Source organism: Microtus oregoni, unplaced genomic scaffold, assembly GCF_018167655.1.
Source record: "Microtus oregoni isolate MIOR12 unplaced genomic scaffold, Mior012 000031F_ref0000149, whole genome shotgun sequence".
Lineage (NCBI taxonomy): Eukaryota > Metazoa > Chordata > Mammalia > Rodentia > Cricetidae > Microtus > Microtus oregoni.
The window spans coordinates 9,687,777-9,701,870 of NW_024543090.1; the positions used below are offsets into that span (position 1 = coordinate 9,687,777).

General features: G+C 35.7%; 1 protein-coding gene across 3 annotated transcripts in view; it reads left to right on the top strand.

Moving 5' to 3' along the window:
• Positions 1–14,094, top strand: part of Kif18a (kinesin family member 18A) — a 65,140-nt gene that overhangs the window by 23,554 nt on the left and 27,492 nt on the right. For all 3 annotated transcript variants that reach the window (XM_041679047.1, XM_041679050.1, XM_041679049.1), the window contains exons 10-12: positions 1,467–1,629; positions 5,689–5,853; positions 9,907–10,028. In XM_041679047.1, the coding sequence (XP_041534981.1) occupies positions 1,467–1,629; positions 5,689–5,853; positions 9,907–10,028 (450 nt within the window). The remainder of the gene's footprint in view (positions 1–1,466; positions 1,630–5,688; positions 5,854–9,906; positions 10,029–14,094) is intronic.

Below are 14,094 nucleotides of genomic sequence, written 5' to 3' on the forward strand. Positions count from 1 at the left end.
ACAAAAAAGAATCATAAAAAGAAAATACAATTTTTTTTTATGAATAACAGTTGTAAAACTTCTCCTGTGACTATCCCAAGGAAGTGGTATGATATAATTCCCTGTGTCTCACCTAAAAAAAGTAATGCAAATTTTGTTTTCTAGTTAGATATTCTAAATGAGTGGAAAATATCTACTACTCATTAGGATTTACTTCTGTTTTGTTTTTTTAAAGATGCTACCTAGAAACACTTGATAATGACTACTTGCTTTCCTTGGTAAGCAGTAAACACCCAATAAAATGTTTAGACCACAGAATTACAAACTTAACAGTATTCAACTCCGTCATTGAATCAAAAAGTTACAAAAACTAAGATACTGTTGTCTTGGGGTATAACCTAAAGATAACTTATCAATTTATTTATTGGCACTAGCATTGGTGTCATAGAGTACTGTGCAATCACAATATCCGCATTTGCATCCTATGAAATATTCCATCATCTTAACAAACTGCAGGGCAGTCAATGTACTGTGGTTTATCTTCATTCCCAGGAGAGTTTCATTAAGAACTACTGATGTAAATTGGTAATACCTTTACCACAGATCCTTACAGATATTTCCAATGCCAAAGAACATTTATTTCTAAGTGCACACCCTTGGTTTTATTTTAAAGACTTTGTAATTAATTTTCTTAGATAATTTTGCCTGTGTCAGATTTTTTATAAGACTGAAATATCGTTGAGCCCAGTTGTTCTGTTAGTTAGAAGTTGCCAAACTAGGCATTTCCTCAATTTTTCATAGGATTTATTCAGTTTTGAATCGTTGACTTCTTGAGACTAATAAACTCGACAAATTAGATTCTTTATTTTGCCCTTTGGAGAAGGAAACCACAACCTCATTTCTAGGTTTGCCACATTGTTAACTTGGATGTTTTGGGTCCTGCCAGTGTCAGTTGACTTTTTGCCAAGCTGTAGGAGGTAACTAACCGTATGGTGTATTCTCACTATAATAATCTTTGAAGCTAAAACTGGTTCTCTCATTTTCCCTAGGGGGCCATGGACATACCGTATGATAATGCCCCCTATTGCTTTTTCTTCACAGTAAGCCAACACCAAACAGCACATGATGCTCTGTTGCTAATAAGGCTGTGAGAATTGTCACAGTAAAGATCCATGTTACCGTTCTTTGCATTTTTGCTAAGCTTTAAGACTACATATGATAAAATGCAGTATCTTATTATCAGAGGCCTTGTGATACCCAAATATTTAAATAACATTATTTTCTTTGCAGGAGAAAAAAGCCTACAGTAGTAAAAATTAAAATTGATATTCACTTCTAAATATTTTTGTATAGGAGAAAGTTGTTCTCACCTACCTACCTACTATTTATCACTGAGTATAGTCTGAATGATATATGTTATTTAAGTAATCTGTATATTAGATAATATAAATTTAATGAAATATAATTATGTGCTTTATTTTTGGTAGATTTCAAGAAATTCTAAAATGCTTGTTCCAGAATCGAGATGGAATCAGGCAAGAGTATTTGAAGTTAGAAATGTTGCTTAGAGAAAATGAACTGAAGTCGTTCTATCAACAACAGTGCCATAAGCAAATAAAGATGCTGTGCTCAGAAGACAAAGTAGAAAAGGTACTTCACCACTTCGTGTCTAAACTTCAGAGAACATGGAAATCTAATTCCTGAAGTTTGATAAGCACCATTTTTTACTCACCCATTTCTGAAAAGTTTAGAAATACTGTGAGAATCAGAGGACACTCTAAAAAGCAAACTTTTAGTTGCATTTGTTCCTTTTTTGAGAGCATGTGGGTCCTTAGGGACAGAAGCAGCCTGTGCAGTTGTAGGCGACACTTTCCAACTTAGGCCAAGAGGAGAGTTTCTGTTATTATTCCGAAAACCGTACTTTATCACTAATCTTGATAGGCACTTCTACAAGATCCTAATAAAGATCTAACCAACTTTTAGTATTTTCTACTGTTGTTTCTGCATACGGTGGTGAGCTACTCTCTACTACACAGACCACTCTTCACTGCCCTACCTTTGATTTGAACCACTAACAATGCACTGACTTAAAAATAAGAACCTTCTAATACAACTAGAAAGGTCAGAGATCTACACCCCTTCATGATATGGGAGAAAGGGCTGTATTGGGGGGAAAGGGCAAGGGGTAAGAAAAAATTGTCTTGTCTGAAGATTTATTAATGGTGTGCATTCCAAAATGGTTATGGTCCAAGCTTTAGCGAACTATATATTTTACTTAGAAAATGCCTAGAGTTGACATATAACATGGCATCAAACCAGTGCTACCTCTGGGAAACCTAGCAAAAGCCATGCAAACCTACCCTAAGAAATAAACCTTAACATTCACTGTAGGTAAGAGTCAGCAGACTTAACATATAAGACAGAAGCTCTGAGAATTTAGACACCAGAGTAATCCAGTTTAAACTAAAAATGAAATATTCAAAAAAGAATAGAAGACAAAAAAACATTAAAGATAAAGATACTACCAATGGCGAATACCTAAATGTGAGGGTCACAACATGAGGAAAGCAAATGTAATTTTCAGAAATTATTTATTCTTAAAAATCTCATATTATCATACAGTACCAGCAATGCTTAAGCGGTATTCACTTAGTTGTCAGAAAACTCTGAAATATTTAATAATCTCCTTTCTAAGCATGGCCAAGGGCAAGTCATTTTGTCAAAAATAGTATACAACCATAGGTAGTTTAACCATGGTTTAAACTCTTGTAAGCTAGTGCTAGAACTTGTACTTTAGCTCTGCTTTTTTGCATGGTAAATACTACAAAAATCAGTATTTCGAAACTGGAAAACAGGTCTAAGAAATTCAAATGATGTATGACATAGCTAACATGTGGACAAGATGTTCTCGACCCCAGCACTTGAACTGACTCCTCCACTTTCAGGATGGACTCTTCCTTCTTCAGTGAAACCTACCTGGAAACTTTCAGAGAACTATCCCAAATGCTTTTATCTTAGGACAGTGGTTCTCAACATATTGGTCTCAACCCCTTTGGGAGTCAAACGACCCTTTCTCGAGGGTCGCTTAAGACCATCTGAAAGCACAGATATTTACATTACAGTTCATAACAGTAGCAAAATTATAGTTATTAAGTAACAGCAAAATTAAATTTTGGTTTTGGATGAGAAACTGTATTAAAGGGGCACAGCACTAGAAAGGTTGAGAACCACTCACTATTTTATGTTCTTCTAAATCCTGTAAAATTGATAATCAAGACTGTCACACCATAGTAGTGGTGGACTTTGTATGTTTGTTTATTTGGGTTTTTTTTTTTTTGTTGCTGTTCCTTTTGCTCAAAGCAATATTGACACCTAAAATTTCAGAATCACGTTTTCTATCTCAAGGCCTGTTGTTTTCTGAACATTTGGTTCATTGAGTATATAAAGTTCTCTCGATCTCAATGGAGAAAGGAGCCACCTTTATGTCCTGAAGACCAGTCACCATTAGAGAATACATTTGATGAGCATTAGAAGTCAAATCAGAATTGTCCTTTTTGAATTTCAGGTTAGATCCATTGTCTTTAAGTTCATAGAATACTTCTTGCCCACATTTCTGGAGTCACAATAACATTTATTTGTAAATGTTAAGGCATTGTAGATGTAATTTAGCCACTAACCACAAGCAAGAATAACTCCTTTAATTTCATTTTTTTAGAAGATAAAATTACTGAAGACCCATTGAAATTGACTTACCTGAGTTTTCACACTTTTTGAATAACAGAAGAAAGTCAGAATGCCACATTGCCCACTTCCTGCTCTATCATTCCCTAAGCTTCAAGTTTCGGATCCTGGTCTACCATTAAACTTGTCTAGTACTTCAAAGACCTTTGTTTATTGCTGCACTTAGTGTATTAGAGATTGCTAATGTAATTTACACAAATACTTGTTTTCTTATAACTATGAAGATAATTGATTATTTTCCAAAACAAAAGACAGCTTGTGGGAGCAACAACATTGTTTTAAATCCTTCCAACAATATGCCTGTCTACACAAAAGATGTATTCTCTTATCAGCTTCTATGATTTTCTGTAGTGACCTTACACCTCTGTTAGCTCCTGGAAAACTCTTACCCTGAAGTACCATTAGGAATTTAAAAGGCTGGCTAGAGAGGTGGCTCTGTGGTTAAGAGCATTTGTTACTCTTGAAAAAGACCTGGGTTCAGTTTATAACACCCATGTGGTGCCTGACAACCATCCTTAACTCCAGTTCTTGGTGATCTTATGGCCTTCTCTGACCTCTGTCCACACCTGGACTGCACATCGTGTATGTTCTTACATCTAAGCATACACATTCAAATAAATCAGTCTTTTTATAATTTTGTAAAGAATTAAAAATTATTTTGACCTAGTAAATCCCCTGCAAGGACCCAGGCATCTTCACATGAAAACTGCAGGTGCCCAAAAGTTCTCCAAAGTTAAAGACCCCTGCAGTGTAGCATTTGTTGTGTTAGCCTTTGTACTCCATCAGTCCTCTTTTGGGAGAAGATGAGGATTTTGTTTGTTTAAGCCACTGTTTTGTTTTGCTAAGGTCTTGCCATGAGAAAAAGAAAATCATTTATCATATGATTAGAGAAATGGCAATAAAGAACTCAGAACCTTGATGAGAATGACTTTGCTTATCAATCACTATCCCTGTCATTTGACTCTAGCCTCCTGTGAGTCTGTCTTTCCTTGAGCATTTTGTTTTTCCATGAAAGGAAGTTAAATGAGATGTATAGATATCTGGAATCTGCCTGTGGCTTAATAGCTATCACACTGGCTTAATGCTAAATATTTACAAGCTAATATCATCCACCAAAATGAAAATGCTCTTATTTGTTTATGTTATCTGCCTGAAAATATTAATAATTAGTAATTTTTAGAAATGCTAAAAATAATGATTTATTACCTAAGGAGGACAGGGTCTTTGACCAAGTACACACAGCTCTGCTCTCTTTGTGGATGCCCGTGCTCTACTTCAGAACCAGCTACAATGTTCCTATCTCTGAGGACTGATTGTTTCAGGTATACCCATCATATATGGCAATTATTTAGTTCAGTGTCCATTGGCAAATTACCAAGACCAAGCTATTCTGACCAATGGCTCCTGTGTTAGCATGCATAGCCTTTGGGCTAAAAAATCAGAAGACCAAATCTGACCAAAAATAGTCATGAAGATGTAAAATATCAAAGACATTCAGAGTATCCATTGTGGTACTCAACCTGACCATGGGCAAGGTAAAGTATTGATATATATTCCGATTCTTTTTTCTCTGTCATTTAGAGCAGGCAAATTAAATCAGCAAAACTTTTTTTTTCTTCGTATCTTTTCAGATTGGAGACAAGAACAGAGTGTGCATGCTTTTTTTTTTTTGAGTAAGGAAATCATGGAATTTATCTAACCTTATATGAACTTTACAAATGTATCATGCAAAAAAATGTTATAGCTTTCCATTTGACCACTGCTTTTCTTAAAGCTATAAATTCAAGGTGTAATTTTATTAAATGACTCACAACTGATTTGCTATTTTGCTATGATATTTTAATAGGGAAATAGCAGAAGGCCTTAACATATTGTACTATCCCCATATAAGAAAATATGACTTTTTGAGTGTTGTACACATCAAATATAAGAATTACATATATTATTAAATACATTGTTGTGTTTCAGGCCACTTGCAAACGAGATCACAGACTTGAAAAGTTGAAAACTGTTCGCTGTTTCCTCGAGAAAAAGAAGGAAGAGGTGTTAAAACAGTTTGATGAGAATACTAATTGGCTTCAGCGAGTGGAGAGTGAAATGAGGCTCTTAGGTCAAAATGGTGACATTCCAGAGGTACAAATATGTATATATATGTGCTCAGATTTAATCTTAAAAACTGAGCTCCTTAAATTTCTTGTGTTTCTTGAGTGAATATCTTTCATGCGACAACTGCCTCCCTGCTTCTCTGGGATTTAATTAATTCACTTTTCTGTTTTAATGACTGTGTCCTTAATTCACTAATACCTCATTGGTTTGTGGTTTTTGCTTTCAGAAGGGTCAATTTACTTTTAAGTGTTTTTTAAGTAAATGTCCTATATGAAGTAACTCTTAAGTTAGAATTAAGCAAGTGTGTTAAACTTGTTGAGGCTGCATCATCTAGGCCTGTTACGCTTTTCCACTCACAACCTCTTTTCACCTGAGAAAGTTTTCTGTGATCTTGAATATATAAGTATGTAATAGATTTACAGATCAAGAGTTTACAAATTACAAATAAAGGAACTTATTATAAAGTAGTAGTTCTTTTGTGAGTGAGAATGTGTCTGTATGTCTTTCTCTGTGTGTTTATCTTTTTTTTTTTTTTTTTGGTTTTTTGAGACAAGGTTTCTCTGTAGCTTTGGTGCCCGTCTCCTTGTAGACCAGGCTGGCCTTGAACTCCCAGAGATCCGCCTGCCTCTGCCTCCTGAGTGCTGGGATTAAAGGTGTGCGCCACCACCACCCGGCCAGTGTTTATCATTTTTTAAAGACAAAATCAAATTTGAGTACTGATGAAATAAATGGTCTTGTTAATAGGGCAATTTTTTCAGAATTCATCGTTTTGTTTTGTTTTAATTATCTGGAATAACGAGAATGTTACCTTTTTATAATGGATAAGTACAATGTGGCAGAGGTTTACTTAAGGCCACTTTAGAAATGATTGGAAATTATTTTGTGATCACAGCAAGCCAAAAGTCATTTACTGATGTTTTATGAAACTCAATCAACATCTCAAATAGTGGCTGGTAAAAATCAAACATAGCATAGTAAAATCAAAAAATACAGAAATTTAATACTTTAGTTGCTGAGGAGCAAGTATTTTCTCTAAGTAAGCCATTGTGATTCTGTAGAATAGAAATCTTTTATGTACAGTAAAAACAGTACAATTCTTACATTCACTAGTCTTGAATTAGAGCAAGTGTGTTTTCAGGCATCTTTCATTGACATTAACCAGTGCAGAGTGCTATGTCTTAAGGGCCAGTTTTACAGTAAAGTTGTGATTCAGTATAAGGGTACACAGCCCAAAACACATCTCCTATTTACATGTTTTCTATTGAATTAACTTGTGATCCTTGTGTGTTCAAAACCTTTTACTGTGGCTCTATATTCTCAGCACCCATATTCAGGTGCATGCCCCAGTATGAAAGTGCACCCACCAGTTAAGAAGCTGGGAAGTGAATAATTATGTTTTAAACTTACTTACATATTCATTTAAAAATTAGCTAAAGTATTTGTATTTGTAGCATATTGCTTGCCTTTTTCAATGTTGTAATGTTTATAAAGTTAATATCATTTGAGTTCTTATAGTGAATTTAGTTTTTTAATATGCTCACATATAATCTTTCAGATAATCTAGAATTTTTGTTTCTTGCTTGCTGAGAGATCTGTGTAGACATGGCTGGCTTGGAACTCAGTATTAGGCCCAGTCTGGCCCTGAATTCATAAAGATACACCTGTCTTTGTCTCTCCAGGTCTGATATTAGTGGTGTCTACCCCCAGTCTGCCTATAGCAACATTTCTAGCAGTATTTTTGTACACCAGACTGTGAGCCATTACTTTTTAGTACTTTATATATTTCATTATAAATAGCACAAGAAAGATAACACTTTCTAGTTCTACTACCTAGCTCCTTGTTTTATTTTTGTAAGATGTTTCACAGCTGAAACAATTATCTAGTCATAAGCACTTACTTCTTGTATAAACAAAATGTGAGCTGACTTCACGGAGGGACTTACCCAAGGTCCTGCAACTCATGGGAAACACTACTTTTTTTAAATTTGAAATGAGTGCTGATTTCATTGTGTGTGTGTGTGTGTGTGTGTGTGTTTCATTATGTACTTTTTAATCATATGTCTTTATCAGCAGTACCACAGTTATAATTCAGACTATCACCCCTCCACTCCTGTTATCATATTCTAACACCTGGCCTTTCTGATTTTTCTCTACTCCAACCAAACTAAAAGTGTGAGCGCTAACACCGATAGTATCACTCTTCAGTGTCCTGCCCCTACTGTAAGCTATGATGGCTGACCAAAGCTGGCACAACCTGGCACCCTGTTTTTCTAAAGCTTACTATGCCCTACCATTGTACTCTCTACTTCAGTGGTTAGCTGACTTGTACTTCTTGTACTGTGGTCTTCTCTTCAGATGTGATCCTTGGTATACTGAGACAAGAACACACTAAAATTACAGTCTTGCTTTTCCTAAGGCCATCTACCCAGGATCTATGATGGATTGGGTGGCAGGGTGGTTGCAGAGGATAAGAGCTAAGGAAGAGCTGGGTTTTATGGTTTGGTTGTTTGTTGTATTGGGAAGGCATTTGGGATTCTTTGGAAAACATGTTTACACACTTACTTGAAGTTCTAACTGAAAAACTATAAGGAGATCAAGTAAGATGAATCAGTTCAGCTCTTCCACGTTAGTCAAGTAAACTGATCTCCATAAAGGCCATGTATTTGGCTCGAGCTGACATTTGTTTCAAGACTGAGCATTTCCCTAAAAATCAAATGACTCATAGGTCAATCCTCTAGACATATCCTGGTTCCATAAAAAGTGGCTTTATCCAAAATACATGATATATTTCATGAAGTATAAAGGTGAATTATGTAAATGAATTGTGCTGGCTAGCTTTATGTCAGCTTGATGCAAACTAAAGTCATTTTAAAAGACAAAACCTCAGTTCAGAAAATGCCCCCACCAGATCGCCTTTGGGCAAACCTACAGTATACTTGCTTGAATCTCAAAGTAACAGTGGTATGTAACGTATTTTATATGTAACAAGCATGGTAAAGAGACTATATTTCTTTGTCACTAGTAAAACATTAACTCTTTATGTATCCTTTTAGTCTTGAACATAATAAATTTGATAATTATAAAAAGAACCCCAACCGACCCCCCCCCCCCAAAAAAAAATCTACATCTGTACTTTAGACAATCCATGTTCAGCTGTAGACTAGAAAGGAGTGTGAAAAATAATTGAAATGGAATACCAGGTTTTTTTTCCTTTAACTCCAGGCATAGCTCTGTTTATTAAATTGTAGCTTACCAATCCAAATGTCCCCAGAAATAAATATCATTACACAATTAAAGATGCTAAAACTGCTGGGGTATTTTTTTTTCTTTCATATCTCTCCATATCCTCTGAGCTGATCCCTTTTTGTATTTAGGATTTAATAAATTTCAGAAAAAAAGAATAAATTATAAGTGGTAAATTAGAGGGCACCTGACCGTAAACAGAAGAACATTGGGAAAACTGATATTCAAGAGACTTTTTTATTCTAAGATGAAGCTTTTAAGAAGAGTAAAGGGGATAAGAGAAAGAGAATTGTGCAGCATGCCACTCAGCACTGGCCTGTGTACGGAACTAACTAATCATTGTCCATCCTCAGATGAACCTTACCTTTGAGTAGAAATGCAACTGCACAGTGAATAAATAGCATTCTTATTGGTCAGTACTGTCGCAGTGTTGGAAGATAGAGATTGTCCATCTTTAAATGTAGTGCTCAAGGAATGCCTCTTTTAGTAGTAGCATTTAAGTAAAGACTTCTAGCACAACTGTTTTTTCACAATATTGCAAACAAATTGGATCAACAAAGAAGCTGTTGTCACAGTATGCCTTTTTCGAGATGCCTAACATTTATTTTTCAGAAGAAAATTAAACTCTTACCTTGTTGCTAAGTTCTAGGCTATCTAGTTTTATGTTCAGGTTGACACAAACTAAACTCATTTAGACAACAAGATTTCTTATTGTCTAAAATTTTCAGCATGTTTTTTTACAACTTTAAAAAACTTGGTGTCCACATAAATAAGTTATATTAAAATTAGACTAATTCTTTTAAAAATCTACAATACATTTTTCATTATTTTTCATAGATACTCAGTAAAGATCTTCATTGTCACCACTTTCGGCTCCAGACTAGAGACCTGAAAACACAAATGGAATACATGAAGGCTCTAGCTTGTCTCCAAGAGCGGCAGCACAGTCAGACTGAGGCGTAAGTACATGGCATTAGACAGTCTACCAATCTTAATGCTACAGGAAATCGAAATTTATCTGAGAAGGGATTCATTAATTTGAATTGTTGGTCAGCATCAAAAAGCACACAGGCAGAAACATTGAGAGAATGTGAAGGATGTGGTTCTTTCTTAATAACTAATTATTTATAGTACTTTGTAGTTTTTCAATGAATTTTCTTTTTTAAGATTTTGGATTTTGTGCTAAAAAAATTAAAACTGCTATTAACACCAATTAGATTAGATAATTTTTGGTTATTGGTAATTCCAAAATAATTGGGGGGGGGGTTGCCTTCTCAATCATCTACCTTCTGCACTCATCCCTCATCCTAGTCTTCAGATGAAGCCTGGGTCCCATATCCAGTGCCCAGTAGCCGAGTCTGATATCATCACCTGCAGCTTGCCTACCTATTTGCTTGGACCAGGAAACATATACTGTCTACCAGCCCATCCTTCTGTAGTCACATGAGACATGCAGCCACAGAAAAATCCGTGTACTCAGATCTTATTACTATTACTAGCTTTTAAGGAGCATCAGGTATCTCAATTATTTTATAATCTTTATTATTTAAATAATTTTCTTTACCAGTTTCACACGTGCATCTTCTCCCATCTCAGTGCTGTCTTCTCTCCCTTCTTCCCTATGACTCACCTTTTCACCTTCCTGTCTTTTTCTGTTTTCTTTCTTTTTGTTTTGTTTTTGGTGTGTGTGTGTGTGTGTGTGTGTGTGTGTGTGTGTGTTGTTATTTGTTTGTTTTTCTCTTTTATTTGGTTTGGTTTGGTGACCAAGCAAGTTTACCAAACCCACCTATATGATTATTAGTTTGCAGCTATCCATTGAAGTCTCCTGGGCTCAGGAATGGTTATACAACTGAAGACAGTGGTTCCCCCTTTCCCAGCTTCTGTGTTTTCATCAGTGATTCACCAGTAGCCTATAGGGAACCTTGAGCCCTCTCCCTTCCTCAATTGATTTTTGACAGAGCCTGTCTTGTGTGTGCCTAATGTTGGTCACCGCTGTTTTACATTCATGGTTGCTGTGGCTGCACCAAATCTAGAGGATGGTATTTGCAGCACTCACCCTATCTTCCAGCTCTGAGATGCTTTCAGGCTCTTCTTTCATGATTGTTGAGCCTTGGAAAGGGTGGTGTAAATGCCTTTTTTTACTGATGAGCCCTCAGCCATCACTTTTTCTCAGCATTTTTCTGGCTGGGAGTCTCCAGATTCATTATTGTTCAAAGCAGAGACTTCTCTGATTAAGGTTAATAGTAGCGCTTTTTTTTCTTTCTTTTTTTTTTTCATGGGTATAAACATAGAAATTTTTAAACAGTTAGATGTAATCAGTTTATTCAACAGTACTGAGTTACCCACTTGGCCTTTGACTTCCCCTGGCATAGGTGTTGACCAGCCTTCAGTCACAAGCATGAATTCAGTCCCATGGATTGTGCTTCAAATCTAGTCAGTTGCTTACCCTTTTTTTAATAATAGTTTTTCATTTATTTTCCATCCCCATCCCTCCTCTCCCCATGCCCCGTCCCACCCCACCTCCTACTTTTGCACAAGTTGCACCACATCTTGTCCACAAAATTGATGGAGTTTTGCTTTGGTTTTTGTCCTAATTGGTTCACAGCTGATAAAACCACTGATAACTTTTTCTACAACGTTAATAGCATTCTCCAACATTTACATTCCAGTAAATAAAAAAAGAAATAGAGGATTTTCTGCTTACATATGAGCTTCCAAAATGAAGCAAAAATACAACAAATAATTCAAACAGCAGTAGCAGTGAATCAGCACTAAAAAGTCTCTCAAATAAAAATCTCCCAGGACCAAGTGGTTTTACTACAGATCCTATCAGAGCTTCAAAGAACTAATACCAATGCAATGCAAAATGTTCCATAAATGGAAAAGGAAGGAAAGCTTCCAACTGTATTACCCTGATAATAAAACCCAGAAAAGCACACACATGTTACACACTATTATGATGAACACAGATGCAAAATTTCTTTATGTAATACTGACATACTGAACTTAAAAATCACATCAGATAGATTATTCATCATGATCAAGTTAGCTTCATTTCAGAGATTCAGGATTTCTGCATATATATAAATCAATAAATACAATACATCACAAAAATGGACAGGAACCACAGGATTATCTTCAGAGACACAGAAAAGGCCTTTGACAAATCCTATATCCTTTCATAGCATAAATCCAAATAGTCTAAAGATGCATAGAGCACACCTCAGCACAATAAAGGCTATATTTCACAGACCTGTAGCCAGCATTGGACTAAATGGAAGAAAGGTCACATAATTCTCACTAAGATTAGAAATAAGACAAGGGAGCCCAATTTTTTTCCCTTACACTAATTACAGTGCTTGAAACCTGAGCTAGGACATTAAAACAGGATGGAGTGCCAGGTGGTGGTGGTGTACAACTTTAATCCCAGCACTTGGGAGGCAGAGGCAGCCTGGTCTACATAGTGAGTTCCAAGACAGCAGGATTGTTTCACAGAAAAACCTTGTCTGGAGAGGGGGGTTGACACTGGAGTGGGGGTGATTAAAAATAAGTCAAAGTTTCCCTACTTGAAGATGATACGATTCTATATTTAAGAGAACTTAATGGCTTCACTAAAATCTCTTACAACTGCCCAATGCTTTGCAAATAGTGAGGTGCAAAATGAACACAACCTTTCTGTAACTCCAGTGGCAGATTTACTGAACCAGGCAATCAGGGAAACAGTCCCATTGACAATAACATTAAATAGTAAATAAATAAATGCTTGGGAGTAAACCTAACTATGCAAACAAAAGAACTCTACAATGAAAAATTTTAAAACACTGCAGAGAATAAAATAGCGCCCTTGTTTGTTAACTGGAAGATATAATTCTGTGAAAATGGCCAGAGTGTTTCTGTTTTTATGTGTTCTTATAGTCACTGTATAACTCACTAATAGAATTTTGTTATCAATTTAACTATGATTTTCCTTAAAAGTGTGATGAATCTCTTGTCATCTTTTATAAATCATTTACAGTTTGTTAGGTAGGCATTCTTTGAGGTTATATAAAAATGAGAGGCCATGTCTCTACGGGCTTTCATTCAAAAATCCCAATTGCGTTCCACAGGTATTCTCAAGTTACCTGGGGTTAATTTTCCTATGCTTTTGATTTAAAGTAAGCTATTTTCAAGATGAAGAAAAACAATATTTTATAAATGGGGGTCCACAGTCATCACAGCAAATCACTGTCACTTGCTCTCAAGTGGCATGTGGGAGCTTAGGCTTTCAGAGACACGGTCGTTTATTTTAACCCCACTGTGCTCTTATATCATACACAGATTGAGATGCCTTAATAAGCTTTACCTTAATAATGAAATAATGAGATAAAATTGATTCCAACTGATTTTAACAACTAGTGAACCAAATCATCTCCAAAGCATTGTGACATTGTAAAACGTGAATAAGTTTTTTGACTCAGTCTTGAATTCTGCTTATTTTAGCAATAGACCCTTGTAGAAACTATGTAGCATTGCTAAGCCTTAGATTTCTCATTCATAAAAATAAATTATTGTATAAATGTAACATGGTACTTGAGTTCTTAAAATGTTTCCCAGGTTTAATTATTTACTAGTGTTCATGAGATTCATATAGTTATGCTCAAAGCTATGAGTTAGTTTAGCAAACAGTACAAAATAAAACCAGCAAAATGGAAAGGTGCATAGGATAGTTCGGAAGAGATTAGACAAATAAAATTTCAAGAATCTTGTTACGTGCCAGACATGGTGGCATTTGCCTTTAACTCTAGCATGTAGAGGCAGAAGCAGGATTCCTGTAAATTTGCAACCCCTCTGGTCTGTGTGGTAATAGTGAGATTCTAACTTCAGAAAGGAAGAATCTTGTATAGTGAGACACAGTATATGCTTAATTTCAGCAAAAAGCTATGACATCACATCATATTGGAAATTGGGTTCTGTCAGTGCCTCAGGGTTTTATTGGGGTGATTTATGTGACAGATAAAAATGTCCGACTTTCCAAAGGAAAGTAGG